The sequence below is a fragment of the Leptonotus elevatus genome, chromosome 7 (assembly GCF_054856555.1).
Source record: "Leptonotus elevatus isolate MCC_2025b chromosome 7, RoL_Lele_1.0, whole genome shotgun sequence".
NCBI classification, from domain to species: Eukaryota; Metazoa; Chordata; class Actinopteri; order Syngnathiformes; family Syngnathidae; genus Leptonotus; species Leptonotus elevatus.
The window spans coordinates 2,479,540-2,507,372 of NC_141245.1; the positions used below are offsets into that span (position 1 = coordinate 2,479,540).

The window sequence follows — 27,833 nt, forward strand, 5'->3', positions numbered from 1 at the left end:
AGTAACCGGTTGTCATTCTTATGTTGAGGCAGCAAAGGGTGGAAACTGGTAAAAAGTAACTGATAAGTTAACTTTTTAAGTAACTTAGTTACTTTGACAATAAAGTAATCAGTAAAGTTTTTGAGGAGTAATCAGTAATCACATTACTTTTTCAAGTAATCCGTGACAACACTGATGACTTGTGACTTCACTCGGACTTGAGGCTTTTGATTTGAAAAGACTTGCTTCTTCCACCAAAACAAAAAGATTAAAATGTATGTTAACGAGTAAGTTCCTCTCGGTGTGTGTGCGCTGTGAGCTGGGCTGAATCCATACACAGTGCCGTCATTCACACATGTCAAGGAAGCCGCAAAGGCGCAAACACACGCCGTCTACGCTAAGGCAAACTTAAAAATAAAGCTCAGCAAATAATACATTGACACCAATGCAACAGCCTTGTGGCGGATTTTACTTTGAAGTCTGCCTGCATGGTTGCGTGAACGCCAGCTTGACTACTTCCCTTTGACATTTTGACTTGCATTATCAACGTTCTTATTGAAATGACATATTTTCTACCACCATTATCATAATACCACACGAAAGTATATTAAATAGCGAATTTAGGACGCGAAGAAACCGCAAGTTAATTACGCCGTCACTGCACAATATGGTACAAGTCTCCGGCGTTGGTGGCTAGTAACTAACTGTTAGCTTCGGGTGCCTGGCCACCAACAGTAGTGTGACAGTTGTTGCCTGGCTCGCTTGCTTTTCTCTTTGTGGACCTATGCTACTTTATAATCCACTCTTCCTGTTTAAACGTAGGGAATGCGCCTTAAATTGCACTTAGAGTATTTTTCATCCCTAAAAATAAATAAATAGAACTTTGCCTTTATTTATAATTATTTTATAAAACACTAGGTTTAAAAATAAAAATAAAAAAGAAAAACATTCAAAATGTCCAATATGGCCATTTGGATTTTGGAAACACAACTTCAAGTACATTACAAGTGCAATATAATGTAGGGCAGGATACCTTTTATACATGGACAATGTATACAATAATTATGTATCTTGCCTTATATTGCACTTAAAGTTGTGTTTCTAAATCATATATATATATATATATATATATATATATATATATATATATATATATATATATATATATATATATATATATATACATATATTACATATATTACATTTAATATGCAAAAGCATTTTATAAAATAAACTAAGAAAGTCAGATTTTTTTTTTTAAACAATCCAATCTGTGACTTTTGTGATCCGTTGCACCACTAGTTGTTTGGGTACAAAAGCTATGAGGCGGTCAACAAAAGAATAATTGTGACCAAGATTAGATCACTGACAGAGAGGCAACAACTTTAAACTTCGTTCAACATCTGAAGTTGCACAAAGAACGGTAAGTAAGCTAATGTCAGTTTTGTCAAGCTAATTATCGTTGCTAGCTGAGTGGTTAATGAGACTGTAAACTCACTAGTAACATTGCAAACATGGCAATCTGTTGCACCACTCTGGGTTCACTCCCTTAGTCTCTGACTCCTACTTTGATGGTTATCCGAAATAATATAATCCTACGATGTTGTTAAAATGACTCGAAAGGACTTGAAACTCAAAGTGTACGACTTGTGAATCGCTTGAGACTTGTCAGTCTTGACTCGGAACTTGACTCGGGATTTGAGGGCAAAGACTTGAGACTTACTTGTGACTTGCAAAACAATGACTTACTGAAAGTGGCTCAATGAGTTAAGTATCCCTTGACTACATTTTGGGATCAACCTGTGCTTGTGAAGTTAATTTCCCTTTGGAAATTCCTGGTTGGTCTTGGCAATGCTTGAATAATGCCTAATATATAAGGCTCAGCGTGAAAGGGCGGCGCAACAGCATGCCCATATTTGGAAGTGCTGACACGGCAGCCTACCAAAAGTAAAAAGTGACGCTTTCCCAACTGATCTAGACAAGAGGTAGACCGCACCTTGACAAAATATATCGTTGTTGTAAAAGAAAGCCGTCTTTGCATATGTTTTACTCTTTTACCGCCATAAATATAAATTGATGCTAAGGACACGCCCACTGTATAGTGGCAATAATGTCAATTGACATTAACTACGTTTTTTTTTCTTCTCAATGGGCAGTGCAACGTCTTGTGCAGCTCTACTTTGTGAATGGGGATGTGAAAATCCAAAAACACTCACTAACCATGGCCAGCAGATGGCAGTATTGTATCTCGCGTCAATTGGCTTCCCTGTATCAAATTACATCAAAGCATGGCGGATCTTGGGAAATGTTTTCAAGGATGATGTAAATGATCAAAGCATTTGTCACATTAAATCTAATTCACAGAACGGCACTAAACAAAAAATATTAGTGTCAAAATCACTGTTGTAAAGAAAACATATATTTCACAAAAAGCTTGTTTTCTCTTTATTTTTTCAATTTCCGCTTGATGTCACTCAAATTATCTATTTTCAAATGGTGATTACTAAAGAACGGAATACGTTAGAAACATACTTTTTTTTTCTAATGAAAGAATTGAATCCACTCTTTCAAATGGTATCCATCCACCATGTTTATGTAGTCATAGCACACAATTATTCTGTTTGCCTTGAAAGATGAGTGAAAATGCTCGAAATCGGATGGCACTGTAGGGGTTGTCTTTTTGGATAACATTTGGCAGGAAAAGAACAAAGGATACAAGATGCATTTTTCATTTCAATAAAATTTTTGACGTCATGGTAATGCCGTTCTTGAATGGATTTTATTTTAAATTTTTAATTAGTGGTGACTTGTGTTCACGATTCCGTGATCTGCGACCAGCTAAGTTGATTGTGAAAAGGCCTTCCAGTTTAATTTCTCTTACAAAGGATTATAAGCGTGTAAGTCGGCTACTTACACAACTGGAAAAACCTTTGGGAAGACAACGCTAGCTTCAGCCAAGTATTCATAAAGAATTCGCTGATCAAAGTCATCCGTGGTGTATTTAACCTGGGTGGCCTGAAAAAAATGAAACCACGGAACCGTTAAAAGAAGCAACAAAGACTGCATAAGTCGTATCCGATAGTATGCTTCCTCACCAGCACAGTGAGAAGGAGAGCCTGGATCTTAGGATCAGTTAGCACCTCTTCGTCTAGCAGGACATTGGACTCGGAGACAGATACTTTGCGAAGGTGCGAGTTTCCAATTCTTTGCGTCTCTGAATTTCGGAATGACATGAACGTCAGCAAACCATCATGAGCACCATAATTAATCTGACGTACCCATCTCATAATCGTTTTCAGCAACCCGCCTCATTTTAGGCGGTGTCGTCATGCCTGATTCCATCTCAGATCTCTTTGGTGCTTTCGAGTCGGATATGAGATGATCGAAGCTCTTCCTGGTGCCTACAAAACACGTAAGCACAAGAAAATGGATTTACCATATACGGCTAATACATATGGACGAATGATTACGGTGCGCTTGGGGATGAAGTTATACCCAAGAGCTTCTTTGTAGTGGCTTGTGAAGGCTGACCCATGTCCAGACTCATTGACTTGCGTGTACGTGGGCTGATCTGACCCACGGTGGGGTAATGATGAGCGGAAAGGTAGCGCTCTGAAACCTGAGGGGATGTCCATGGTTGTGTTTCTCGCAGCGTTCTGTGAGGAAGAGGGAAAAAAATGGCAGACGTGTGATCATGGCTAGTTGACATGAAAGCTAATGACAAATAAATCTCAGAAATTATGTAGTAAAAGTCTGAGCCAACTTATATAAATTGACTCTTGACGGATGTCGTCAATCATTCTGAGCGTCAAAACAAGGGGTGTAACGGTGTATATGTATTTGTTCCGAACCTTCTGGCTTGGATGTTGTGGTTCAGTGCATACAGTCATGTCACAAATACGTCTCAGTTAATTGCAGAACTCCAAACCAGGTGGCGGTAATGCGCCTAAAACAGTTTGTCAACCAACGCGCAATGCTTTTTATTTTTACGTGCCATGGTGCCTGTAATGTTTTGCAAAACAGTAATGCCTTGACATATTAGTTCAATCACATTTCAAAACACTCATATCGAAAATCCTCTTTTCCTTTTGAAATGAATAGAAATGCCATTAATCCATTCCTTTGTTTGCTTTTTTAATTAGGGAAATAGCACTTAATATTTTTTTCTACGTGATTAAAAAGAGTCATAACAATAATTAAATAACATGTAAAGAATTCAACTTGTTTGTGCATCATGGTTTAATGCTGCAATCCTTCACTATGCTGCTCCTGGTGTGGCCACCCTGGCCACCAGGAGGCAGTATCAAACCGTGCAGTCATTCAGACACAAACAAAGAAGAACACACTCCTACGACTACTACTGTTAGTGACCCATAAGTTGCTGTAATATTAGTCATTTGATGTAGAGGATAAAGAAGACAGCATAACCTTGATTCAACGCAACCGGAACAATGTCCAGTCCACTCAAAATGGTCTTTTGACTGGCCATGTGTTTTCAGCTTGCGCTGCTCTTGTCATAGATAAACAGACTTACAGCAGGCTAAAAAGACGGTCAATGTGGCGGCAGTATTGGCAGGGATCATGTTCCCATCAAACATAATGGAAAGCATGGACATTAGCTTAGCATCGACTTGAAGCAGGCAGCTTGCATGGAAACAGAAAATGTTGTATCTACCTATTCATATCACATCTGCAGCAGTTTTTTACTAAGACGCTAGTCGAATGTTATATTATCTGTCTAAATGCGATACAACAAATATCCATTGATTCTAAAATCGCAATTAAGTGTTAACATGTTTGCATTGTTTGTTAACATTAAGCAAAGTAGACTTCATAAGGTAAAGCTATGTTGTTTTAAATCACTTTGTTTTGTGTATAGTGTGACAAACTTCAACTGGGAGTGGCAATACAACAACTTGAAGCCTCTTTTTTGAGGAATTATTCACCATTTGGAAAAACACTGCAATTGTGAAGTGAATTGAATTGAGTTCACTACCACCATACAACGCTTTTGTGTGCATGACAAAAAAGAAAAATCAAAGAAAAAATTGGTGGAACAATTTGAAAAAGTCTGATGTTGGGTTACTCATATCTCAATGGAGAATGAAACCTTGGGTTATGAAGAACCTGGTGTAGGAACAAATCATGTTATGCACAAAAACTACAGTGATGTGCATGACAGCTGTTCTTTTTTGTGGAGTGGAAGGTAAAATTAAATGGAATGTGCTGCTACGTGTGCTCCCCATTTCTGCCTGCAAGTTAAGACAACGTTTGTGTCATGGTTCACTTCACATGAAAATTAGTTACGCTTCTGTGTGGAGCCCGCGAGCTTTTGAAAATCAATAGGAACGGGAATCAAATCGAGGTACCGGAATCGGGACCGGAATCATCCAATACAATGCCCAACCTTAATTGAAACCAATATTTATCTATCACTCTCCCTCCCTCTCTTTTTTTTTTTTTTTTTTATGTAATCCAGTCTGCTTGTTTGACAACCAAAGCTCCAGTTTAGACTCTATCCATCAGCTCACCTGCAGCTGGGATCACTGATGAGACTGGAGTAAGTGTCCATTGGTACGGGGTCCATTGAGAGGTCTGAAATCAGTAGTGACTTCCTGTGTTTGAGGCTGCAGCGACTTCGGACTTCCTCAGAAACAGTAAGCAGTGCTACACAGAACAACCACATTATCATCTTTACCAATAAAAAGAAAACAAATGTAAAATCAACCAAGTTGTCACTTACCAGCCAAATAAGCCACACTCTGGGTGTTGACTTCAAACTTGTCACATTTGAGGTGCTTGCTGATAAGAGCAAGCAGTGTGTGCAGGATTCTCACTGTTCTTGCTACTGTGGTGGCTGATGGATGTCTGTAACCTGGAATATGCATTACCAAAAACACACAGATGGCATAAGTAAGTATATCCGCAAATAATGAGTTGCCCCTTGTGGGATAAATAAAGTTATCTAAATCTGAATCCAAAATGTTAGCCTGTCCCTCAGAGGCAAAGGCACACACAGCAGAAACAAGCAGGAGCAAGTATTTATTTTTATAGTTTTTTTTTTTTTAATTGCTATTTTGATTGAATATTTTACTTGTTACTTATTTGATTTCTGGTTGTTTATTAAAAGCTACATTTAAAGTTGAATAATACTAAGTTTTGAAATCAATGCACAATCAAAAACTATCGTGGTTATTATTTTACTACTACTTGGCACCAAATCGCAAATCTCTCCCGAATGATATTCACCTTTGAGTAGGTGGCCCACAAGTGCAAAGTTGAAGTTAGCACTGAAGTTGAGGCCCACAAAGTGATCCATCTGCTTACAGTGCCATTCCAAAGGGCGCCTGATCTCCATGAACACCTCTTCTGGACTCTGAAGGAGACAAAAATGTACAAATTCATGAATTTATAGAGCATTTTTAGTATTTTATTGGGGGCTTTTTCAGTTTTAGTGGGCTCTCGACATTCTACAATTTTGAACAGGACTGATGAATCTCAACCAGAGTTCAACTTTTGATGATTAAATTGGTGCTGGCTCACTGGGCTTCTGCGAGTACTGTAGTCAGAAATTAACCAATAAATACTGTGTACTTTTATTCTGTATTACTATTTGATCTTTGCAAAACAAAGAGGGACCCAACATAATCATATTTTAGCGTTAAGCTTGTAAATTCTGTTCAAGAACTTGCACATATGGCATTTAAAAATGTCGTCTTCTACACCATACCTAAGAATCCTACAAAACAACACAGTTTTGCTGATAACACACACTTTGTGAGAGAATAAAAAAAGAATCACAAGGACATTCTTAACTCTTTGACTGCCAAGCATTTTCAGAAAAAGATGATGTGGGTGCCAGCTGATTTAAGCATTTTGACTGATCTTTCAAGGTCCACAGAAAATTTTGTGTTTGGACTATAGAAACATAGATACTACCCAAATGAAAGATTGAACTCTCATCTTTCATCAGAAAAAAAAAGTTTGTTTCTATCTTACTCCGTTCTTCAGTAATCAACAATAGAAAATAGGTTAGTTTCACCCAAATGCTCTGTTTTGGACCAAAATACGGAGAAATCAAGCTTTTAGTGAAACGATATTTTTTCATGCACTCTAGCGAATTTGACACCTTTTTTTTCCATGAATGATGCCACAAACACCTAAACAGTGCTTTACTTCTGTAAAACACTACCACCAACAACGAAAAAGTGTTTTTTGATAGCAAAATACGTTTATTTACATTCAACAGTGTAACAATTTGACAAAACAATTTGGCAAACTATTTACAAATGTGTGCAACTGTGGTACTATTTACAATTGTGTGGATGTTTCAACTACATATATTGTGTAAAACTCCCCTGCGTGCAAGGCGACGCAGCAGGATTTGCACCACAGATTAGTTTCACTGCGATTGCCCCTTCGCGTGCACTTTCTTGCCGGCCTTTTTTTCCGGGGAGTAGCAGGTATATACTGCAGTGTGTGTTTGGCCATGTTGTCATCAAGTCCACTCTCAGGATCATGATACGGTGACCTGGTATGTCTGGCTTCCTCATGTCCTTCAGTTCCTATACCGGGTGGTAAGAGATGTTCTGATCCATCTTATCCACTCCATTCATGGTGGCATCGTAGTCCAGAACCAGTGTCTTCTCCGTGATCAGACTGTACCCACTCCTCCGATGAATATGCATCGGACTCGGGGTACTCTTCATCGTCCGATTGAACGTCCGCCTGTGCAGAAGTGCTCGTTTTCCGCCGTTAGCATCGCTAGCCGGTGAGGCTTTACGACGCGATCGAAGCCACGGCGTCAATGCTTCCAACTTCGGCGTCAAACTCGGAGTCACCATCATCATCATCAATGTGCTCTTTAGCATTGGTCGATGCTTTTCATCTTTGAAAAAAATGCTCAAGCGTGAGCTGCTTGCAACTGATCGCCATTTTCGCTTCCTCAGCCATTCTCCCCTCAACACTCTAGCTCCGCCTCACGTCTTCTACTGACGCCTACCCGATATTGTCCAAAGAGAGTCATCGCTGCCATCTAGTGCCCAAAAATAGTCATTATACTAACTCGACCTGCTTGATACTTTCAGCACAGCTTGCCAAGGCTTTCCTCCACCCGTTTAAAAAAAAACCAAAAAAAAAAACATAGTGAACGTCTTTCAACGTCTTTGGCGGCGCTCATTTGGATTTTACTAAATGTTATTAAACGTTTTTGGCGGACAAAGAGTTAACCATATGCGTAACTAAAAACTTTTGAATACTTCTTACTGACAGTGTAGCAAGCTGGTTTAATTGGCGTTACTGGTAAGTAATGGATAAGTAGACGTGAACTGAACTGATGCGAGAGTGGCAATAGATTTTATAATACACATCTTGTCTTGGTTTGAACATTCAAAGGCAATCAGATCCACAAAAGTGACAAGCTCTGCATTTATTTCAATATAATAAATGTAGAAATAAACTCATAGCATGAGTCAATAGCGTCCTATCAAGTTGCACCATCACAAAATCAACATTGCCAAAGGGGAAAAAAAAGCAACAGTTCTGTTATCTTTATAACTTCCCTGAACACTTACGCCCCAAATAGCAGGAAAAAATAAAACATTCTGAGAACCATAGTGCATTTATTTATTTTTTACCTTGTCATTGAAGACACGCATCGTGTCAAGAGTGTGAAGATTCTGCTCCAGCAAAGCAGTTCCTGCAGAGTATAGGTTTACTTCATCCAACTGAAGCACAGCTACTGCCACCCAAAACAGAGCCTTATGCATAGGAGACTCCTGTGGTCATACAGATGGATGCAAAAAAAATGGTTAAAAAAGTTCTTCATCTTGTCTTATAATTCATACAGTCACGTTTTTACTTTAGACAGAAAACAGCAGCTAATAAGATGATACGTCACAATTGTCAGTTTGACAGCTTTTGCGGAGGCTAGTTAAGGTAAGCAAACCTTTTTTGTCTCTAAACAAAAAACAAAAAAACAGTGACTGAACACAAAATTATTTCTAGCTGTAAGACTGTAAAACATACATATACCATTTGTTGTAATTATGTCAAATTAGAACACTAAGACAGTAACTCAGAGTTAAATTGCAAACAACAGAACCACAGCGCATGAACTCTATAAAATCTATAGTAAGGTAATTGCCTGGGGGGGGTAAATCTTAAATGGGGCGGGACTTGGTGGGGAGCTAGACATTGAGATAGGAGTTTTGGGTATGTCAAAGTCCAACTCATACATGAGCACAACGTGGCCTCTAATTAAGAGCATGAACAATCCTGTGCGTATAGTGCATATTCATCCATTTTTTAATTCATATCATTCATATCTTTGTTGTGCAAAGGTGTTTTCTGCAAAAGCAACGAACACTACTAGTTAAAATTTTGTTGGCGGATAAATGCATTATCACCACAATGTTTGGAAACTACTAATACAGTACCACATAAGATTATACTATACAGGGGGGTTTCAAAAAAGTCCTAGCAGTCATACCTTGCTGAGTAAAGGTTGCAGCTTGGTCAGCGCAATGACAGTGGCCTCTATCAATACTTGGCTGTTGTAATTGTCAGGCCCCTTAAGACAGCTCTCAAGACCCTAATGTGAAGAATATGGAATGACTAAAAGGTCTTCAAAATTATGTATTATAAATAATACAGATCAGTGTTCCTTCTTACCCGGTCTATGCTGAGGAGAGGGCTGGCCTTGCTGAGGATTCGGATGATCTGCTTGATCTGACCGTGGCTGACCCGCTTACTGATGCAACCAAACACTACGAGGGCTCGGGGCTGGAGAGACGGGTTGTACTGGAATGCAAACCTGGTCACAGACAAGGTTAGCATTTAACAGAACTTTGACAAATATGGTTACAATATAACAAAAATAATAATAAAAAGGAATTGCCATACTTCTGTGCAAGTTCTGTCCACTGGTCCAACCACTTACAAGATGGGATGTCCCTCATACAGGCCTGTAGAAAATGTGCAAAATGCATTAAACAGCAATGTTGCAACTCATGTATGAATAATAATAATAATGCATCGGATTTAAATAGCGCTTTTCTAGACACTCAAAGACGCTTTACAATGGAATATGGCGGTAAGCTACTTAAGTAGCCACAGCTGCCCTGGAGCAGGCTGACAAAAGTGTGTGGCTGCCAGTGAGCGCCTCCGACCACCACCAAACATTCACACCTTCCATACACCAGTGTGAGTAGCAACTGGAGGCAATGTGCCCAAGGACACGACATGACTTGTTGGATCGAACAGCCGACCTTCTGGTTACTGAACGACCATCTCTACACGCCACGGCCAGGATATTCGTAAAATACAAATCACTGTGGTGGTGGAAAAAAAAAGACTGACCTCCATGATTTCTAGTAAGGCCTCTGTGACGGTCTCCAGGGATGAAAGGGCAAAGGTCTCCCTTTCGTATGACCCCGGGGAGAAGGAGCGGTCTCTGTAGCTGGAGCGGAAGGCGATGACAGCTGCTGACTTGACTTTGCTGATCCCAAAGAGCAGGTAAAACTTGGGCAAGGAGAACTCTGTTAGGCTCAGTCGCAGGACCTGTTTTGTCTCTTCTAACACAAAAAAAGAAAGGTTGATTTAGAAAGTTTTCTCAAAAGATACAACTAGGCATATATCATTCAAATCAACATTGTCTAAGACAAAATGATCAGAATAAGTCCTCACCGCTGAAGTTAAGCTGCGAGCAAGTACAAAGGGAATGAATGATGTTGATAACTAAACCATGAGTAGAGGCCCTGAGGGACAGGGGCCCAGTTGCTACCAGTAAGGTCACAACATGGAACAGGTAAGGCAGGTGGGCAGCAACATCCAAAGAGTTGTTGAAAGAAAGCATTAGCATGTAGCGCGCCAAAATGGCAATGTCATCCCACATCAGATGCTGCTCCAGTGTCGGTGTTGGTGACAAGCAGGTCTTGTCGATGATCTTGCACATGCGACCAATTACCTGTCAGAGAACAGCAAACAACACGGTCGTTCAAGCACCCCGTCAACAAAAAAACAACTAGCTTCTTGTACAATTATTACAGAAACATATTGAACCTATTGTAAATGCAAGTCCCCAGTAATAATAATAATTTTTAAAAAACCTGATAGATTAACCCGTGGGCGTTATTTGTCCATTTTCTGGCTTTTTTCTGTTTTTTATCAAAGAAAAAGCATTTGAAAAAAATACACTAGGGACCTGACATTTTACCAGGATTGTTTAAAAATGTAGAAGTTCAAATTGGCGCCATGCTGTAATTTATAATTATTACCAAACAGGAGGGAGAGATTCACACTAAATTGTTGTAATAATGCCCGATTTTGGCTCATTGACTCCCATTATAAATCAGTTTTTGATATGCTGTAAACCTGATGTGTTATAACGCATTTTCCGTGATTACTGATGCAATCGCTTCTTTGACGAGTCATAAACATGAAAATAGAGGAAGTTGTGTGTTGAGAGTGTTAACACAAAAATCCACTAGGTGGCGCAAAAGGCTAATAAATTAATACAAAATGCATGCATAAAAAAATTCTATTGTTATGACTTATGGACTTGTTTGAGCCTCTAACTATGTCATATGAAATATTCAAATTATTATTTTATTTTATATATATATACAGCATAGTTAGTCTTGCTATTAGCATAATACTGCTATTGTTGTCCATAGGGGGCATTAAAAAAATTAAAAAAAATAAAAATTTTATATGTGTAGATAGGTCTGATGCCACTGAAGATTTTGAGCGGTTGAAAGTGAAAAAAATATTCATAAATGACTAAGTTATCTCACTTCAAAGGAAATGCCTGATTTTGGCAAAATTACAAGAGTTTTGTGCTATTCGGAAAACTGCCATTGTGTGAAAACTGGGCATGCAGAAAAAATTTATATTGTTATGACTTATGGACTTATTCAAGCCTCTAAATATGTCATATGAAATATTCAAATTAGTCTTTTATTTTATATATATATATATATACAGCATAGTTAGTCTTGCTATTAGCATAATACCACTATTATTGTCCATAGGGGGCATTAAAAAAATAAAAAAAAATAAAAACTATATATGTATAGATAGGTCTGACGCCACTGAACATTTTGAGCGGTTGAAAGTGAAAAAATATTCATAAATGACTAAGTTATCTCACTTCAAAGGAAATGCCTGATTTTGGCAAAATTACAAGAGTTTTGTGCTATTCAGAAAAATGCCATTGTGAAAAACTGGGCATGCATAAAAAAATTATATTGTTATGACTTATGGACTTATTCAAGCCTCTAAATATGTCATATGAAATATTCAAATTAGACCTTTATTTTACATATATATACACAGCATAGTTAATTTTGCTGTTAGCATAATACTGCTATTATTGTCCATAGAGGGCATTGAAAAAAAAACTATTTTTTTTAAACTATATATGTATAGATAGATAGGTCTGATGATGCCAGTGAACATTTTGAGCGGTTGAAAGTGGAAAAAATATTCATAAATGACTAAGTTATCACACTTCAAAGGAAATGCCAGATTTTGGCAACAATTACAAGAATTTAATCCAAAAAAAATAACGCCCACGGGTTAAATATAAGGAAACTGCATCTTGAGAGTAAGTATAAGATAAACCATTTGTTTACCAAATTAGTATGTATTCCACAGGGGCAAGTTGGGGTTTTCTATGAGAAGTTTATATTTGCAAAGGTTCTTGTAACGCACCAAAGCTTGGAGGTCAATGAGTTCAGGGAGGACACAAGTCTCCCTTGTGTTTGCTTGTTTGTTAGTTGTTGTTTTTTTATTTAGCAATAATGAATAAGAGCGCAAAGAGGGAATGAAGTCGAGGCTTTGTACAAGAGTGTACGCCTTTCAGAAAATTACATCAAATTGAAATATGTAGACAATAACGATGAATGCAGAACAGGGATCTCATTACAATGACAGAAAAGGGGTGGAGACTGAACTTTAAGACCAAAAAAAAGAACTTTAAGACAAGATTAGATGCATTTTCAGTGTCTTTTGAAATTCTGTATCGGAGGCGGATATTTACAGCGCGCCTTGTATTCATCCCCTTGAGTATTTCAACATTTTGCCATGGTATGACCACAAACATAAATATATTTCATAAAAATTGTGTGAAAGTTAAACACAAAGTAGCACACAATCACTAAAAACTGAAAAGTAGGGTGTGCAAAACGTATTCAGTATTAATACTTTGTCGAACCCCCTTTTGCTGTAATTGCAGATTCAAGTCTTTTGGGGTAGGTCTCGATCAGTTTTGTACATCAAGAGGCTGAAGAGGTTGCAAGTTTACCTAATTTCATTTGAAGCTTGAATAAACGTATTAGCATGTTTCTGCCCCTTCCTTACTAATGGTGTACATTTATTTGTATATTTCTTATAAATTTCATAACTAATAAAAGTAGGGTTACTAATAAAGTTTATATTCTTACAAGTGCTTAATGATCATCAAGCGCTGATATCAATAAACCTGCTGTAATTTCAAAACCTAAAGAATTGAGTAGTATATTTTCAGTGAGTGAAGTTGAGTAATATGGTACACAACTCGCTCATTTAGCCATTATTTAGTTGTTCTGTAAATAAAACATCAACCCAGAGAACAATGTTGTTATGAAGTTTCAATTGACGGGATGTTGAAAATCTTTATGATATGCAGAATGAAATATATATTTTTTTATAGGCTAATGATCACTTCAAGTGCAACACTGGCTGTGCTGATGAAATGGTCGAAACAATGGCCCTCTTACAGTGTAGTGCTGCTGTCTGCAATAATAGGAGCCAGGGCCTGGGTTTACTATTGTGTCTGCCTGTGTGTTCTTTTTGTTTATGAGTAGCAAGCCTAACTGGGAAACAGCACATACAGAAAGAAGCGAGTTGAGATCGTCACTCTACCACTAAAGTCATGAGAGATGAATTAATTTCTTCGACTGGTAAGTATTTTAACATTTACATGCCAATTATTAACACATTTTATTGGTTATCTACATTTGTGTTCGGTTAAATGCAGTGATAATAAGCTGATGATTTAAACACATGCAGTAAAATAACATTTAATTCCAGCTACATTAATAAACTTGGATCATTTATTAGCAGTTTGGCTGTTGTTAACAAGTCAAATAAATGAGTTGAGAATACTTCTTTGCAGGTTCTTCGTCATGTCATCATATCCCTGGTCAGGATCCACCAAAATTAAATCAAGGCAACTAGTATATTTTTTAGTTATTATTGAAAATGCTTCACCTGTAATCCAAAGGGTTTAAGAAACAATTAGTCAAGTTGCATGTGACTGACTTTTTATGGATGATCAGCGGGTTTACATTTGACAGCAATATTTTGGCAAGGTTTACCTGTTTGACAGCTATAATAGCAGTGAACATCTACTGGGGGCATAGTAGTCAAGGTCAAATCACATGCAGTCCTTACTACTTATACGGTTTTCCTTAACCTATGGACCAAAAACAAGTAACATCTCACGGCAAAACATGAAAATGGATAGCCTCACCTTACTAGAGACCAATTTGACATTTCCTGATGCCAAAGCCACAGCAGTATCAGCCATGACCTCAGCCTTGATAGAGCCCAGACCTCCTGTGGCACTGGTCTTAATAAAGCTATCCAACACCACGTCCAACAAATCTGTTATCTGAATACAATATGAGAGCAATTTTAGGAATTCCAAAAATACAAAATTCATTCTATACATTTTCTGTACCGCTTATCCTCTCTAGATTTGATTAAGTCTAAATGTAGATAAAAATGACATTATTTCCTCGAGTCATTGTTGTGGTTCACTCACCTGGCCCAAGCTGCCCCAGATCTTAGCTTGAATAGATGGATACATTTGTTTTTCATTGATGGTCATGGTGATCAGTTTGTCTAAAATGGCAGTGACACGCTGTCGCTTGGCATCGTCATTGTGCTTACAAAAGCGAACAAGGTTTAGCAGCCAGGGTGTCATGTACTCCAGACAAAGATGCTTCAGCTCAATACCTGCAGAACAAACATTTATGTTAACATATTCACTTTTTGTTTAATGGCAATGTTCGGTGATACTAGTGTGTACTGTGAAACCAGCCTAACTGAAAAACTACTCAAGCCATTTCCTTGCAATTTAACTCATTTGCTCCCAAAAACATATTTATGCGCCTTTTTTAATTTTTATGCTAGAGTATACACAAGGCTTCGATGCAGCCTCTTAACTGAAGAGAACGTTTGAAGCAATGGTCGTTATTACAAAAAACGGCCAGCAGATGGCAGCAGAGTATAAGAGATCAACCAGGGCCATGTTGCAAAAAGCTCTTTTCCCCACTGTTTTAAAAGAGATTTGTGAACAATGGTTAAACTTACCTATATTTTAATGCAAATTGCTGCAAAATGGAAACCGATAGAAATATACTTAAAGAAGACTCTAATCTTTCTTTTGGTAGGGTCCATGTTTTTATAACAGTAGAACACAATATTCTGTGGGCCTTGCAAAATAAGTCAAATCCAGTAAAACAGACGGTAGCAAAGGGGGTTTCTTTAGTGAAAATGGCTGCGAGTGAATGAGTTAAGAACCAAATGGCCGATGGGTAAAGAAAACATCAAATGTTGGTGCAGTACTTGCTAGTGGATCCAAATGTTTTAATTATGCAACATGATGGACATTATTACCACTTAGGACAAAGTGGTGCATACTTGATAGAGGTTTGTGCTGTACCTCAACTTTATTGCCTTTATGAGTTAAAAAAAAAAGCATCAGCTCTCAATATAATAGAGTAGTTATACACCACTGCAAACCACAACCAGAATGAACATTCAATCTATCCTCCTATTTTCTATTATATATTACACAGCATTCCAAATTATGACCCAAATGATGTTTTTCCCTTTTTATAAATAGTCTATGCAAATGGCACTCAGTCATTAACTGTAAGAGAATAATTTGAATGTTTTTATTGATGCAAGAATTGCAACCCTGTTACCAAATAAGATGGCCTACGTTAAGATGTAACTTGACCTGTTGAGATGTTTTTGCTTGAAACTGCTTTTAATTTCAGCAAATACAACCTGTTAATGCTGCTAATTCAACAAATGAAATAAAAATTATGCTGAATGCCAATTGCATAGATTATAAAAATCTGAGAAAATATTATTTGCATAATAATTTGGAACGCAGTGTTGTATACACATTAGAGCTGTCAAACAATTACAATTTTTAATCAGATTAATCACATCTTAGAATTCTTGATTAATCACGATTAATTGCCTAATAAAAAAGGCTTTTTTATCAATATTTTTTACCCGCCAAATTTGAAGAGCATCGGATATGTGTTAATTATTTTGACATTTAATGTTATGAGGATGTCTTCAAGATTTTTTGATCCACTGCACACGCTCATCCTCCTCTTTTTCTAATCAGTTAATTACCTGCATAATTTAAAATGAGAAAAAAAATGACCCCGATATTTTGACATGAACAAATATTCTAAATGTGATATGCAAACATTCATTAAATACTTTACTTTAATGCATGAAATTATGTTTATTGCTGAAACAAAACCTGTGCTACCTTAAACGTAGCCATCTGCTGTCACGCTAAAGGATAATCTATGGTCAAAATTAATAGTGCGATTAATCTGTGTTAATTCATAATGAATGCGATAATTTCTTGTGATTAATTAATCAGTTAACGTTTTAACTTTGACAGCACTAATACACATACATATAAATATATGTAATTCAGTAGCATTCAGTCGCGTTCCTCAGCGTGTGCCGGCTTACTGGATTTGCTGAAGCCTGAGATGCACTCCTCCAGGAACTCAAGTGTCAGATGGGGTTCATTGGCAGCTAGTGTCTTGCTGATAGACACTATGAAAAGAGTGTTGTTGGCTGGAATGCAGAGGCCTGATGTCTCCAACAATTGACCTTCTATCTTCAGGTTGAAGGTGCAAGTCAAAGCACACAGCAGATTGTAAGCTGCAGATCTGAGCAAGAATGGACAAAAGATTGGTGTTGAAATTTTACATTAATGTAAAATTTCAACACCAATCTTAATTCACAAGACAGAAATTCATTTAACTGGTCCTATATATATATATATATATATATATATATATATATATATATATATATATATATATATATATATATATATATATATATATATATATATATATATATATATATATATATAAATAAATAAAATTAAATAAATAAAGGAGGATCCTTGACTACATGACACCGATTTGTAAGCCACAAGAATTTAAGCATAATTTTTTTAAATTTGCAGGCCTGAATAAAATATGAAACAATGTGCAGTTAAACCTGTATTGTGCAAAATTAGATTTAATTTGTGTGCTGTTTTTTAGCATTACAGTAATTTCTGGACTACAAGGCACACCTGTCCTGACTATAAGCCACACTAGCTAAATTTAGGGAATACTCGTGTTTGTTACACATATAAGCCGCACCCGACTGTAAGCCGCAGGTGTTTTAATGTTACCGCACCGGGCTCCCGCTACTTTCTTTTCCATAATGAGGGTGCGAATTGTCTCGCTCATGTTCTGTATTTGGGCTCACTTGGTTTGTTTTGCTCTGCCTGACGCTCTTGCGCTTCCTTTATAGTGCGCCACCCTTGTGATATGATGGATAAGCCGCACTTTGTATTAGCCGCAGGGTCGAATGCAAGTAAAAAAAGTAGCGTCTTATAGTCCAGAAATTACTGTAAATATGTCTGCTTATTGCTACACAATTAGTTACTACTAGTGGTGTGACAGATCAAAAAAGTCACGGTTACGGATTGTATCATGGATCTGAGACATGGATTGTATCTTTTATTTTTATTTTTTTTAGCAGCCCATTAAATAAATAAAAAATAATTAAATTCAAAAGGTCTAGGATTAGGAACACAACTTTAAGTGCAATATGAGGCAGAAACCTTCTTATTTTATACATGATCCATGTGTAAAATAAGGTATTAATGGCTTATAGTTGTGGTTCCTAAAATTTAAATGGCTAAGTTCGACATTTTGAGTTGAATATATTTATTTTTCCAATGGGCTTTATAAAATGTGTTTTATAAAATGAATGAAGACACTGTTCTATTTATCTTCTTTTTTTTTTAATAACAAAAAACCTTAAGTGCAATTTAAGGCACATTCCCTTCTTTTAAACATGGAGAGTAAATTACAAAGTAGCCTTGGTCCAGAATATTGAAAAATAATTAAAGTCAGGTGTCAGCTATCAAACTCACTTACTTACCAGCCAGACACTCGTTGGTCATGCTAACAGCTAACTGCTTGCCACTAACATCGTTGACTTCTGCCGTATCATATAATGACGGCGTAATTAATTAGCGGTTTCTTCAGGATAGCGTTGTGTTGGTCACCTACAATGTCAACCAAAACTACAATAAACGTCTAAAAGGAAAGTCATGCTAGCCATCAAACCGTGTTACGTTGAGTATGTTTCAGCTTCTTTGACAAAAGAGGCAGAAAAAAAATCCTGTATCATTAATTTGAGGACTAATTTCACCCCAACTTGCCCAAATGCTCCCATACATGCGACTTACGTGGTCCACAAAGGTTTTCAACTTCCTCTTCTATTACAGTGAATGTGGACTGATCATGTTACTTAAGTGTGAATGCGCACTTTGTTTGTTTTGTTCTTCCCCACCAACCAATCCGCGGCTCATGCGCGATTCGAACCGTGGGGCCTGAGCCAAACCGACCACGGATCAATGATGATCCGTTTCATCACTAGTTACTACTGCTCATACACAACTTCACGCTGTAATTATACAGTACCAAATTACAGGGGGGAAAAGTATAATTTTACTCCATTAAATCTACCATAAAACCTGTTCTTAATAACTTTATTTATGGTTTCACTCTGTAAAGACTAGCATGTTGATTTTTGTTTTAATATTTATTTTTAATCTGCTAAAAATAATTATAATTGGTCTTTGCGACTGACCTGAGACTGGGGTCAGAGCTGCCCAGGTTGAGCAGAGCAATATTTAACAGTGTGCCGGGAACATCTTTGGGTCGGATCTTGGTGTGCTGCGGGATGGAGTCAGGCTGCGATAGCTCCCATCGTGTTCGAATGTGGATAATAGACTGAACAATTGCATCACATTCCTGATGCATGAAAGTAAGTGGTGTGCCCTGGTTGGCCATGGTGAGTGTGAACTGGCTCTCATCGACCAGACATATCTCCTCAATTTCGGAGGCATAGTAGACATCGTTGAGGAAGACAGGCTGTCCTAGAACACGTGTCCGTTCGGCTGAGGTCACCTGCACCGCCGTCGAGCCGACCTAAGGGGGAAGAAAATATATTGTTTGACTTCATCTAGTTAGTAATGCAGTTAACTTTGATAAAACCTCACCTTTATTGACACCTTGGTATCTTTGTGCGCCAGTTTGAGAGCATTATGGAAAACTTTGAGATCTTCCTCCAGAGTTAGTGTGGCAGCAGGTAGCTTCTGTTGGTCAGGTTCAATGTGCTCAGCTAGCTTAGCTGGAGAGTCGATGAACTGGAGCCTCTTACTACCCTTTAAGCCAGTCAGTAACCTCTCATGGTATTTAGTGTACTCTCTCACCCAAGTATTGCAGTTGTAGACATAGACAGCGGCTACATTTTCATATGCAAAACCAGGAAAGACCACAAACCACTTGGACAAAAAATCTGTCTTAAAGCGGTTGCTTGGGCCCACATGAGTCAAGTCCACCACAATCTCATATGGTTTGGCGTAATAAGGTTTCAGGGTGAGGAGCACATGGTAGATGAGCAGGTCTCCGTTTATCTGTCCAGTTTTGAATCTAAAGGAATGGTATAAAACAAGACATTCACATATTGAAGGTTTTCTTAACTCATTCAAACCCAAAAACATATAAATATGTTTATTAATACTTTGTACATAACTCCCAAAAACGTATCTATACGTTTTTGTTGTTGTTGTTTTTTATGCTAGAGCATACTGAAGGCTTTGAAACAGACATGAAGAGGTCGCTTAAAGCAATGCCAGTTATTACAAAAAACGGCCAGCAGGTGGCAGCAGAGTATAAGGGATCAGCCAGGGCCATGTTGAAAACAAGCTCTTTTCCCAAGTTTTAAACAGGTTTGTGAATAATGATAAAACTTAGCTATATTGTAATGCTAATTGCTGCAAAACGGTAACAGATAAAAATATAATTTTCTTTCCTGATGAAAGAAGAGACTAATCTTTCTTTTGGTAGGTTCCATGTCTGTAGAGCAACAGAACACTATAATATTCAGTGGGCCTTGCAAAATCAGTCAAAATCCAGTAAAACAGCTGGGAGCGAAGGGGGTTGTTTCTGTGAAAATGGCTGGGAGTGAATGAGTTAATGTGTGTTGATGTATGTGACAAAAATAAATATTGTTGTAATAGCAAAACGTATTTCTGTTTTTTGTTGGCAGATTTGTGTTACAAAAGCAAGGAGTCCAAAATAACGACACTATTTAAAGGTTAAGTTAGTAGGACATCAGCAGAAATTGTCAAAAAATAATCTCTCTCACTCTCTCTAAGGAAGTAAGTATTGACACAAAATTGTGCAACAGCAGTTGAGGCAATATTTAGAAAATCAACTTGAGATGAAATTAAATTATTTTTCCTCTCTCTAAATTACAGAACAGAATGGAAGGAACAAGAGCTCTCTGGCTGTTGGTCATGCTGTTACTCCGTCACATCAATGCAGACTTTTCCTTTCCAACTATGGAGCCCAACCAAACCACAACAGATCAGACAAACTCTTCTGACAAGCACAACAGTGACACTCGAGCGGATTGTTTGGTTGACACTCAGATGGCTCTCATTGCTTTTGGTTCAGCAGGAGGTCTGATTTTTTGCCTTTTGATTGCCACTGTGGTATTGGCATGTCAAGTCTGCCGCATTCGGCGCCAGGTTTATGCTCCACAAGCCTCCCACTCTAATATGTACTTGGTGAGTAGTACAGATTACTGGGACACAAACCCACCTGAGAGTGGAGGACTTGTTGGGCCATGTGAGACCAGTGTCTTGCTGGAGGAGGAGACAGCAGAAGACAACAAAATACAGGAACAGAACCAATGTGAAATGTACAGGGAAGAGGAGGGGGCAAGGGCAGAAAGTGAACAGGAGGGAACTGCTTTCAAACCTGAGACCAGTGATGGTCAGATGTTGCGCTCTAATTCACAAGACTTGGAAGTTTCAAGTGACTTTGGTAAACTGCAGTCTTAAACGCAGAATCCTACAGTCTGTTCACTTCAACAGATATTTAACAAGTTGTTTAGCTCCTATAACGAGGATTAGTTAAAATGAAGAGCTGCCTCATATGACCCCCACTCTCGATTTAGGCATGTTGCTTGTATAAGGTATGTAGTACTACTGTATTGTGAATGGCTAGAAGGAAGACTTGTTTCAGACCTTTAATGTGAAACTTAATTTGTGTTTTGGTCAGCTGAAACTACATTTTCCCATAATAGCAGAAATGTAAGCCAACAAGTGTGATTTATCCCACATCGCCACTTTTGTTAAAATAATGGCCAAAGTCTTTTTTTCCTTATGTTTTTACAGAAAACACAGAATACTGAACCAAATACTGATTATATATTTTTTTATAATTTCCATCATTCAAATGAAAGAATTGAAGGATTTGTTTGGATGAAGCCGGTTGGCCAGCATCCTGAGGAGCTGTTTAAAGCTGCTCAATTAAGGAAATTGAATTTCAAATTGCTACTGCCAAATGGGGCCGAAAAATGAAAAACGCACACTCCCATTTTTCCAATATCATTTGAGAGGGTTCACTACCATAGATATTGACAGCTGTATTCCAAGTTCTGTGTGATGATCCAGGTTGAGAATACCGGTCATTTCAATTTCATTTACTTTGGCTATCACTTCATCTTCACCAGGTCCTTTCTAAAGGAATCCCCTGAGAACTTAGAATACAGTGTTCACAACTTATGATAGGGAAGCCTACTTTACAAAGTTTTCTCTTTTGTTGTCCAACTGTCAAATACATGTAATGGGCTACACTGCATCCTGGGCTGACGTAATCTGACGGGCCACACATTATTCCATAAAACCAGCTCGTTGAAGAACAAAAAGTGCAAGACTCTTACTAATTACAACTATTACATTCAGCGTAATGGTGAGTTGTATAATTAATTATTTGCTTTTATCTGTTTTTATTCCGGTCACTCAAAACATCTTAATATGAAACAGGTTCATGGTGCAAATGAGGTTGGGGACAAGTGCTATAACGCCAACTAATGGAAAACGTGTTTCATTATTAATAAAGTGCATATTGATCTTTCAATGCATCTTCCTGAATCTTTTTTTGCTGCTGTAGTAGAGCTCTCTTGATTATAGCAACTACAATGGTACATGTTGACCATGATTGAAATGTTCAGTATTATATAAACCCATAATTCCTTATTTAAGATTAAAACCGAGAACAGTATTAACACAAATTCACATAATTAGCATACACAAAGCTTGGATGTGAAATATCTAACAAGTTGGAGTCCTTAAGGTCAATAGTTCTGATAATTTAAATGAAATAGTATATTCGGGGTAAAAACAGAACAACTAGGCTTAACATTAGAATGCAATGGGCTGCCAGTAGTTTCAAAAGACTTCCTGAATGTGAAACAGGAGTCGGTCAGTCTTTGTAAGCAGTAAGCAGAACAGTTACTATAACTGTCACTCAAACCCAGTACTCTTGGTTCAATTTAAGATACTCTGCGTGTGGTTTCAGAGAAATCCTACTAACATTGGTAAGAAATTCAACACCTTCATCATCAATATTTTACTTTCTTCCACAGATACAACTTTTTTGCTTCAGAATTCTGATCATTATGAATAGTCCTATCAACTACAAATAGGCATGATTTATCAACAGTTGGCTCAATTCTGTCATTTAATTTACCTTTTTGATCCATTTGTAATATAAAATAAACTATAATGTGGTTTAAGCGTAGCTCTGCTGATTATATTTGAGTTCTGTCAATTCAAAGACTGATCTACTGTATACACACAAGATGTAGGTGTAGTGTACTGGGCGTCTGTTAAAAATAATGTAGCCGGTCTAAACCTCTGAAATTTTCTGCTAAAATATGCAAAATGTTTTGACTTACAGCTGCAATGAGTACTTTTCACAAGCTACATCTTTTCAAAATGGTTATTTTCTTGTGTGACATATTTTCTTTCTGTCAACTAAGAAAATATAAACTAGGGCTGAACATTTTTCAGAAAAGTATAAATTGCGATCTTTCTGACAGATACTAAGAATTTGTGTCGATTCAAGATTTTCTTAGATAATATTTATTCACTATGTACAGTAACATTTACAAGCGTGTTTAAAACGAGCAGCTTTGACGATCACAAAATCGTGTTGTCTGAGATTACAAGTCTGATCCGAATAGATACATTGTTCAGCCCTAATATAAACATCTTATTCTCAATGCATTTTACCTTGACATGCCTTTGAATGCCTCTTTAAGAAGCTCTGTGGTTAGCAAGTCCCAGCTCAAATTAGCCGTCAAAAATACAGTCAAAACGGTTTAATTTCTGTACAATTAACTAGGAATTGAGGATTTCAAACTTAAACAAAATCTATTTTTACCAGCTTAGTGTACCACCAGTAATGATCTATGGCTAAAGCTATGACAATATATTTTTGTTATTAATTCTCTCATATAGCATTTTAACTGAAAAATACTTTATATAATTACAGCTACAAAGACGCACCAAACAGCCGACAGATGGAATCTATGATCCTCTACTTCATAAGCCTGGTTTTCACATTGTCATTGCATACAAGTGGTGCAGCAACAACATTTGGCCATGGTGACAGTATTACTGAAATTACAACTGGTGAGATCGAAGGAAATTTCTCTCACATCCAGCTACCAACAGTCACTTACAATCAAAAATCTCCTCTAAACATCACAAAAGACATCAAGGTGGCTCAGGCAACAACAACAACCAGCTTCATGACTTCCCTGAAAATGAATTCAACCGTAAGAATGACAAACACCACAAAAGTATTTAAAAGCACTGCATCGCCAAGATCCACCGAAAGCCACGACATGCAACAAACCTCTACTACTGAAATGACGCATTTAACTACAGACTCAAATTTCATTTCTACAACAACCACATCTTCAAGCTCATCTCTTGACAACAAACCTACACATAAAGGTGAAGATACTACACAGTCCACTGACGGACACAAACTTTCAAGAGTCAGTATCACCACGGAGCCAAATAAAATCCAAGACCCCCCAACAGAAAATTCTAATAATGTACTAATTCACAGTAAAGTAGTGGCAGGACTAATAAGTTTGGCTCTGGTATCAATGATTGTTGGATTCTTGATCATCTTTGTGAAGAAACGCAAACTTCAGAAGCAGCAGATGACAACAACTGACTGGGCAGGTCCTTCACCATTTGTCAGCCATGGAAATGACAATGGACAAGTAACACTGAGGTCATCGAATCAGATTTCTGTTGCCAGCTTCATGTCTCAGAGAACTTCTAAAAGGTTGTCCTTTCTCCCAGAGATGCAGGAGCAGTCAGAAGCCACAACACCACCTTCAACCTTTGGAAGTACACATCAAGGGAGTAAATCTGAACAACAATTCGATATTAAAAGTGCACTGGAAAGCACCGGCACAAAAAAGACTGGATAATTCTGCCATTATAACTTCTTAAATGAAACAAAGCATCACAAATGGTAATCCTGTCAATGAAAGCTGTAACTAACTATATCTGCACTGCAGAAAATGACTTTGGGCAATTTTAATTACTTATAAAAACTTAACCAACAAAAAGTAGTTGACAAACACTCTTTTAGAACAGAATATGTGACTGAGCACAGGCACAAATTTGCACTTAAAAAGCAACTCAACACGCTACCAGACTCTTGCTCCACCCCTAACTATTATTTGAAAAAGAGGCTCAATGGGTTGCTTGGAGGATTGTTGGGCCTGCAAGGTGGGGGGAGAAGGGTTAATGTGGTCTAAATTTCTATCCTACAACAAGTTATGATAAATAAACTAACCAAATGCTATGCTAATCGATCACTAACCTAAAATTTGAAATAAAAATGTTCGCAAACGTTAATATTTCCAACTCCAACGCGCTAAGGATGCTTGTACCAGACTGAGCCAATGGCGTTGGTAATCCGTGCTCGTCCAAGGAGAGGCCCAACTGTCAAATTGTATTTATTCCAGTGTGTAACCTGAAGATGGCGCCACACAGACTGCCCCAAAGTCAAGCTTCCAACAAACATGCATAGTTTATCAGCAAAAAAAAAGGTTGATTTGGTGTTGAGTTGCTTTCTAAATCATTAAAACAAATCTGTGATTCATCAATGTTTCTACTGCAATCTGTGTGAACAAATTTAGAACCCCCTCAGACCATCCATATGAACAAATAATGATCACCTTAAAAAAAAGAAGTCAACACACATCTTTTACCCAAGATGCACAATGTTTTGAAACTACAGTAATTCATAGAATCAATAGTAATAATTTAAAAAACAATAACTTCAATCTACCATTTTCCGACTGAAATCAGAAAATAGCTAATGAGTTGACTAATGTAAGCGTGAAAAGGAAATTTCTCATCACATGATTTTGATACAACTCCAATGGCTTATATATTGTCTGTCGCTTCCAATATTAATTTCAGCAATTTTAACAACTATGAATACCTCCTCCCCGTGTTGTTTTTATTCTTGACTATTTCAGCAACTGAACACACACTTTATTTGTTAATTTTTTGCTCTTAATTACTGTTTTATATGCTTGTTTTATGTGCATCATTCTCCAAGATAACCTTGGAATGTTTTTTGTTTCTGTGTGAGTCACATCATGTATTATTATTTAATAAAACATGTAATTCACTTTAAAGTTAAAGGGGGGAATACGTTTTTTGTGCCTTGTGTTTTGTTGAATAAAATTATGGATAATGATAAAATTATTTTCTTGCAAGGAATTATAAGGGATAACGAGTGAGTGATGACTTTTTTCAATCACATTTTAAACTTGGATGCAGAAAATCCACTGTCCGATTTTTACATAGATTACGAGGTTTTGTGTTTAAATATTTGTTATTAGGAGTCATGTAAAAATTCGAACCACTTTATGTTGTTAAAGCATTTGGAAGGTCTAATTTTTCATTTGTGTGGGCAGCAGGGGCCAATGAATAGAGGAATGTAGAACCATGGGATCTTACCCATAATCAGCATTAGGCTAAAAAAAGGAGGGGCGCAATATTACCTGGACGTCCTGGAGTAAGATTTTACTATACTGTTCAAACGCAGAAGAGATGACAAAAAAAATCGGACAGAAGAGCAGAAGCTACTGCTACAGATTGCAAAGAAAATTGATCTTTGTTTTACCTGCGAGCAACATAGTAGAAGACTGGATTGCCGCTCTTGGAAGTCCCAGCCTGATAGAAGATGTTGAGGGTCTTTAACGCTTTAAATTCCTCTTTTTCATGTACTTGGTGTCTATAAGACAAAAAAAACCATGGGATCTACAAGCCAACATTGTTGTTAAAATATTTTTTATCCTGTAATAATGTGAGAGCTTTTGGATTTGAAAACCCAACTGGACTGTGGTCTAAAAACAAAACAAAAAATCTGTGATTCAGTCAACTCTTATTTTTAGTTTAGAAAATTACCAATGCAAAATCACTGATTGTAAGTTAACATTTTAAAACTGCACCTAATTGTTTATTTTTTATTTTTATTGTTAACAAATGAGTGAGAGTAGTCAAACGGCCTGACCTAAACTTATGATGCAATCCTATTAAGACATTTCCTGTGTCAAAATTTTGCAGAAAATTTGCAGAATGAGAAACTGACCGAAATATATTGTGCACAAGAAATAAAGACAATCTGTTATTTGTATCAACAGCATTGTCTCAAAATGTTTTTTTTATTTTTATTTTAGCAGAAAAAAATAATCGCAGGCTGGGGTGGGGGTTGTACAGTAGAGGGCACGGTGTACAAATTCAGAAGAAAGAATCTTACCTGGTCATGAATTCTTCAAATTTGGAACTGGTCAGATTGAGGCTGGACCAGTGAGTATCAGCCACAGGCTTGTGTTCAGGTGGTCCCAGATAAGCAAGCAAGGTTGCCATTTTGTCAAAAGGACGCCTGCCAACAGCCTTGTGGTCTCTGGGAAGATTGATTATTATGTATATATATTTAAGTATTTTGTACATCAGTAAATCACACAGTGCCAGCTTTGATTAATAAACTGATGAAGAAGCATGTCTGGTAACTGTTGTCTACATAGTATAAATGCTGACCTGTTGCTGGACAGGTACTGGCCAATCCTCTCCTGATTGTTCCATAATAGCCGGTGGAGGGCGAGCACATTACCGTCACTGATGAAGGATAGACTGTGGTTCACAGAGTCACTGGGTGGAGAGTCAGATGCTATATCCAAGAAAAAACTGTGACAACCAGGAATGAAGACACCAATTAGACCAAAAAGTGAAGCAACTTGAAAATTCAGACACATTATATAACAATCGGATTAAATCACCATCAGTGATGACTGCAATAGGGCAGCTCTATTAAAAATGGAATTAATACTTTGATAACAATCATAAAAAGTGATTCAAATTTGTATGTGTATAAGGTTCTAGCTAAAAACTGAGTGTTTGTTTTCTAGGGTGCATATTTTATTTCTCTTGTCTGATGGGAGCCACTCAAATTTGAGGAACAAAGGGTGTGAGGGCATGTGAAATATATAACAGACAGTCAACATGTACTTTAGTGGTGTAGTCCTGAAAGCCAATTGAATGAAAGCAGCTGGAGATTGAGAAGTTGGTGATT

The 27,833-nt window shown here is 37.3% G+C and overlaps 2 protein-coding genes and 1 long non-coding RNA gene across 6 annotated transcripts in view; 2 read left to right on the plus strand and 1 right to left on the minus strand.

The window, feature by feature from the left end:
• The window catches only part of nf1a (neurofibromin 1a), an 84,481-nt gene that overhangs the window by 3,927 nt on the left and 52,721 nt on the right, over window positions 1–27,833 (minus strand). For all 4 annotated transcript variants that reach the window (XM_086080069.1, XM_086080070.1, XM_086080067.1 and 1 more), the window contains 21 exons: window positions 27,302–27,448; window positions 27,021–27,167; window positions 26,385–26,495; window positions 19,361–19,793; window positions 18,949–19,289; window positions 16,756–16,958; window positions 14,789–14,982; window positions 14,495–14,635; window positions 10,666–10,945; window positions 10,339–10,553; window positions 9,883–9,944; window positions 9,652–9,793; window positions 9,470–9,571; window positions 8,616–8,756; window positions 6,229–6,355; window positions 5,723–5,854; window positions 5,511–5,646; window positions 3,475–3,635; window positions 3,258–3,380; window positions 3,075–3,193; window positions 2,894–2,994 (listed from right to left, as the gene is read on the minus strand). In XM_086080069.1, coding sequence (XP_085936195.1) covers window positions 2,894–2,994; window positions 3,075–3,193; window positions 3,258–3,380; window positions 3,475–3,635; window positions 5,511–5,646; window positions 5,723–5,854; window positions 6,229–6,355; window positions 8,616–8,756; window positions 9,470–9,571; window positions 9,652–9,793; window positions 9,883–9,944; window positions 10,339–10,553; window positions 10,666–10,945; window positions 14,495–14,635; window positions 14,789–14,982; window positions 16,756–16,958; window positions 18,949–19,289; window positions 19,361–19,793; window positions 26,385–26,495; window positions 27,021–27,167; window positions 27,302–27,448 — 3,558 coding nt within the window. The remainder of the gene's footprint in view (window positions 1–2,893; window positions 2,995–3,074; window positions 3,194–3,257; window positions 3,381–3,474; window positions 3,636–5,510; window positions 5,647–5,722; window positions 5,855–6,228; window positions 6,356–8,615; window positions 8,757–9,469; window positions 9,572–9,651; window positions 9,794–9,882; window positions 9,945–10,338; window positions 10,554–10,665; window positions 10,946–14,494; window positions 14,636–14,788; window positions 14,983–16,755; window positions 16,959–18,948; window positions 19,290–19,360; window positions 19,794–26,384; window positions 26,496–27,020; window positions 27,168–27,301; window positions 27,449–27,833) is intronic.
• Window positions 13,815–20,851, plus strand: LOC147170372 (uncharacterized). Its single transcript, XR_015095524.1, has 3 exons — window positions 13,815–13,922; window positions 20,413–20,524; window positions 20,624–20,851. It is a non-coding gene; the product is annotated as an uncharacterized LOC147170372 (long non-coding RNA).
• On the plus strand, window positions 20,927–25,798 carry evi2b (ecotropic viral integration site 2B). Its single transcript, XM_086080643.1, has 2 exons — window positions 20,927–21,150; window positions 23,712–25,798. The coding sequence occupies exons 1-2, from the start codon at window positions 20,927–20,929 to the stop codon at window positions 24,667–24,669; spliced, it is 1,182 nt and encodes a 393-aa protein (XP_085936769.1). The 3' UTR covers window positions 24,670–25,798.

Excerpts from the sequence above, each read along its gene's own strand:
- evi2b (XM_086080643.1), top strand. The coding sequence starts at position 20,927 with ATGTACTTGGTGAGTAGTACAGATTACTGGGACACAAACCCACCTGAG. Across the intron at positions 21,151-23,711 it reads GAGACCAGTGATGGTCAGAT|CTACAAAGACGCACCAAACA; the intron begins GTTGCGCTCTAA and ends ATATAATTACAG.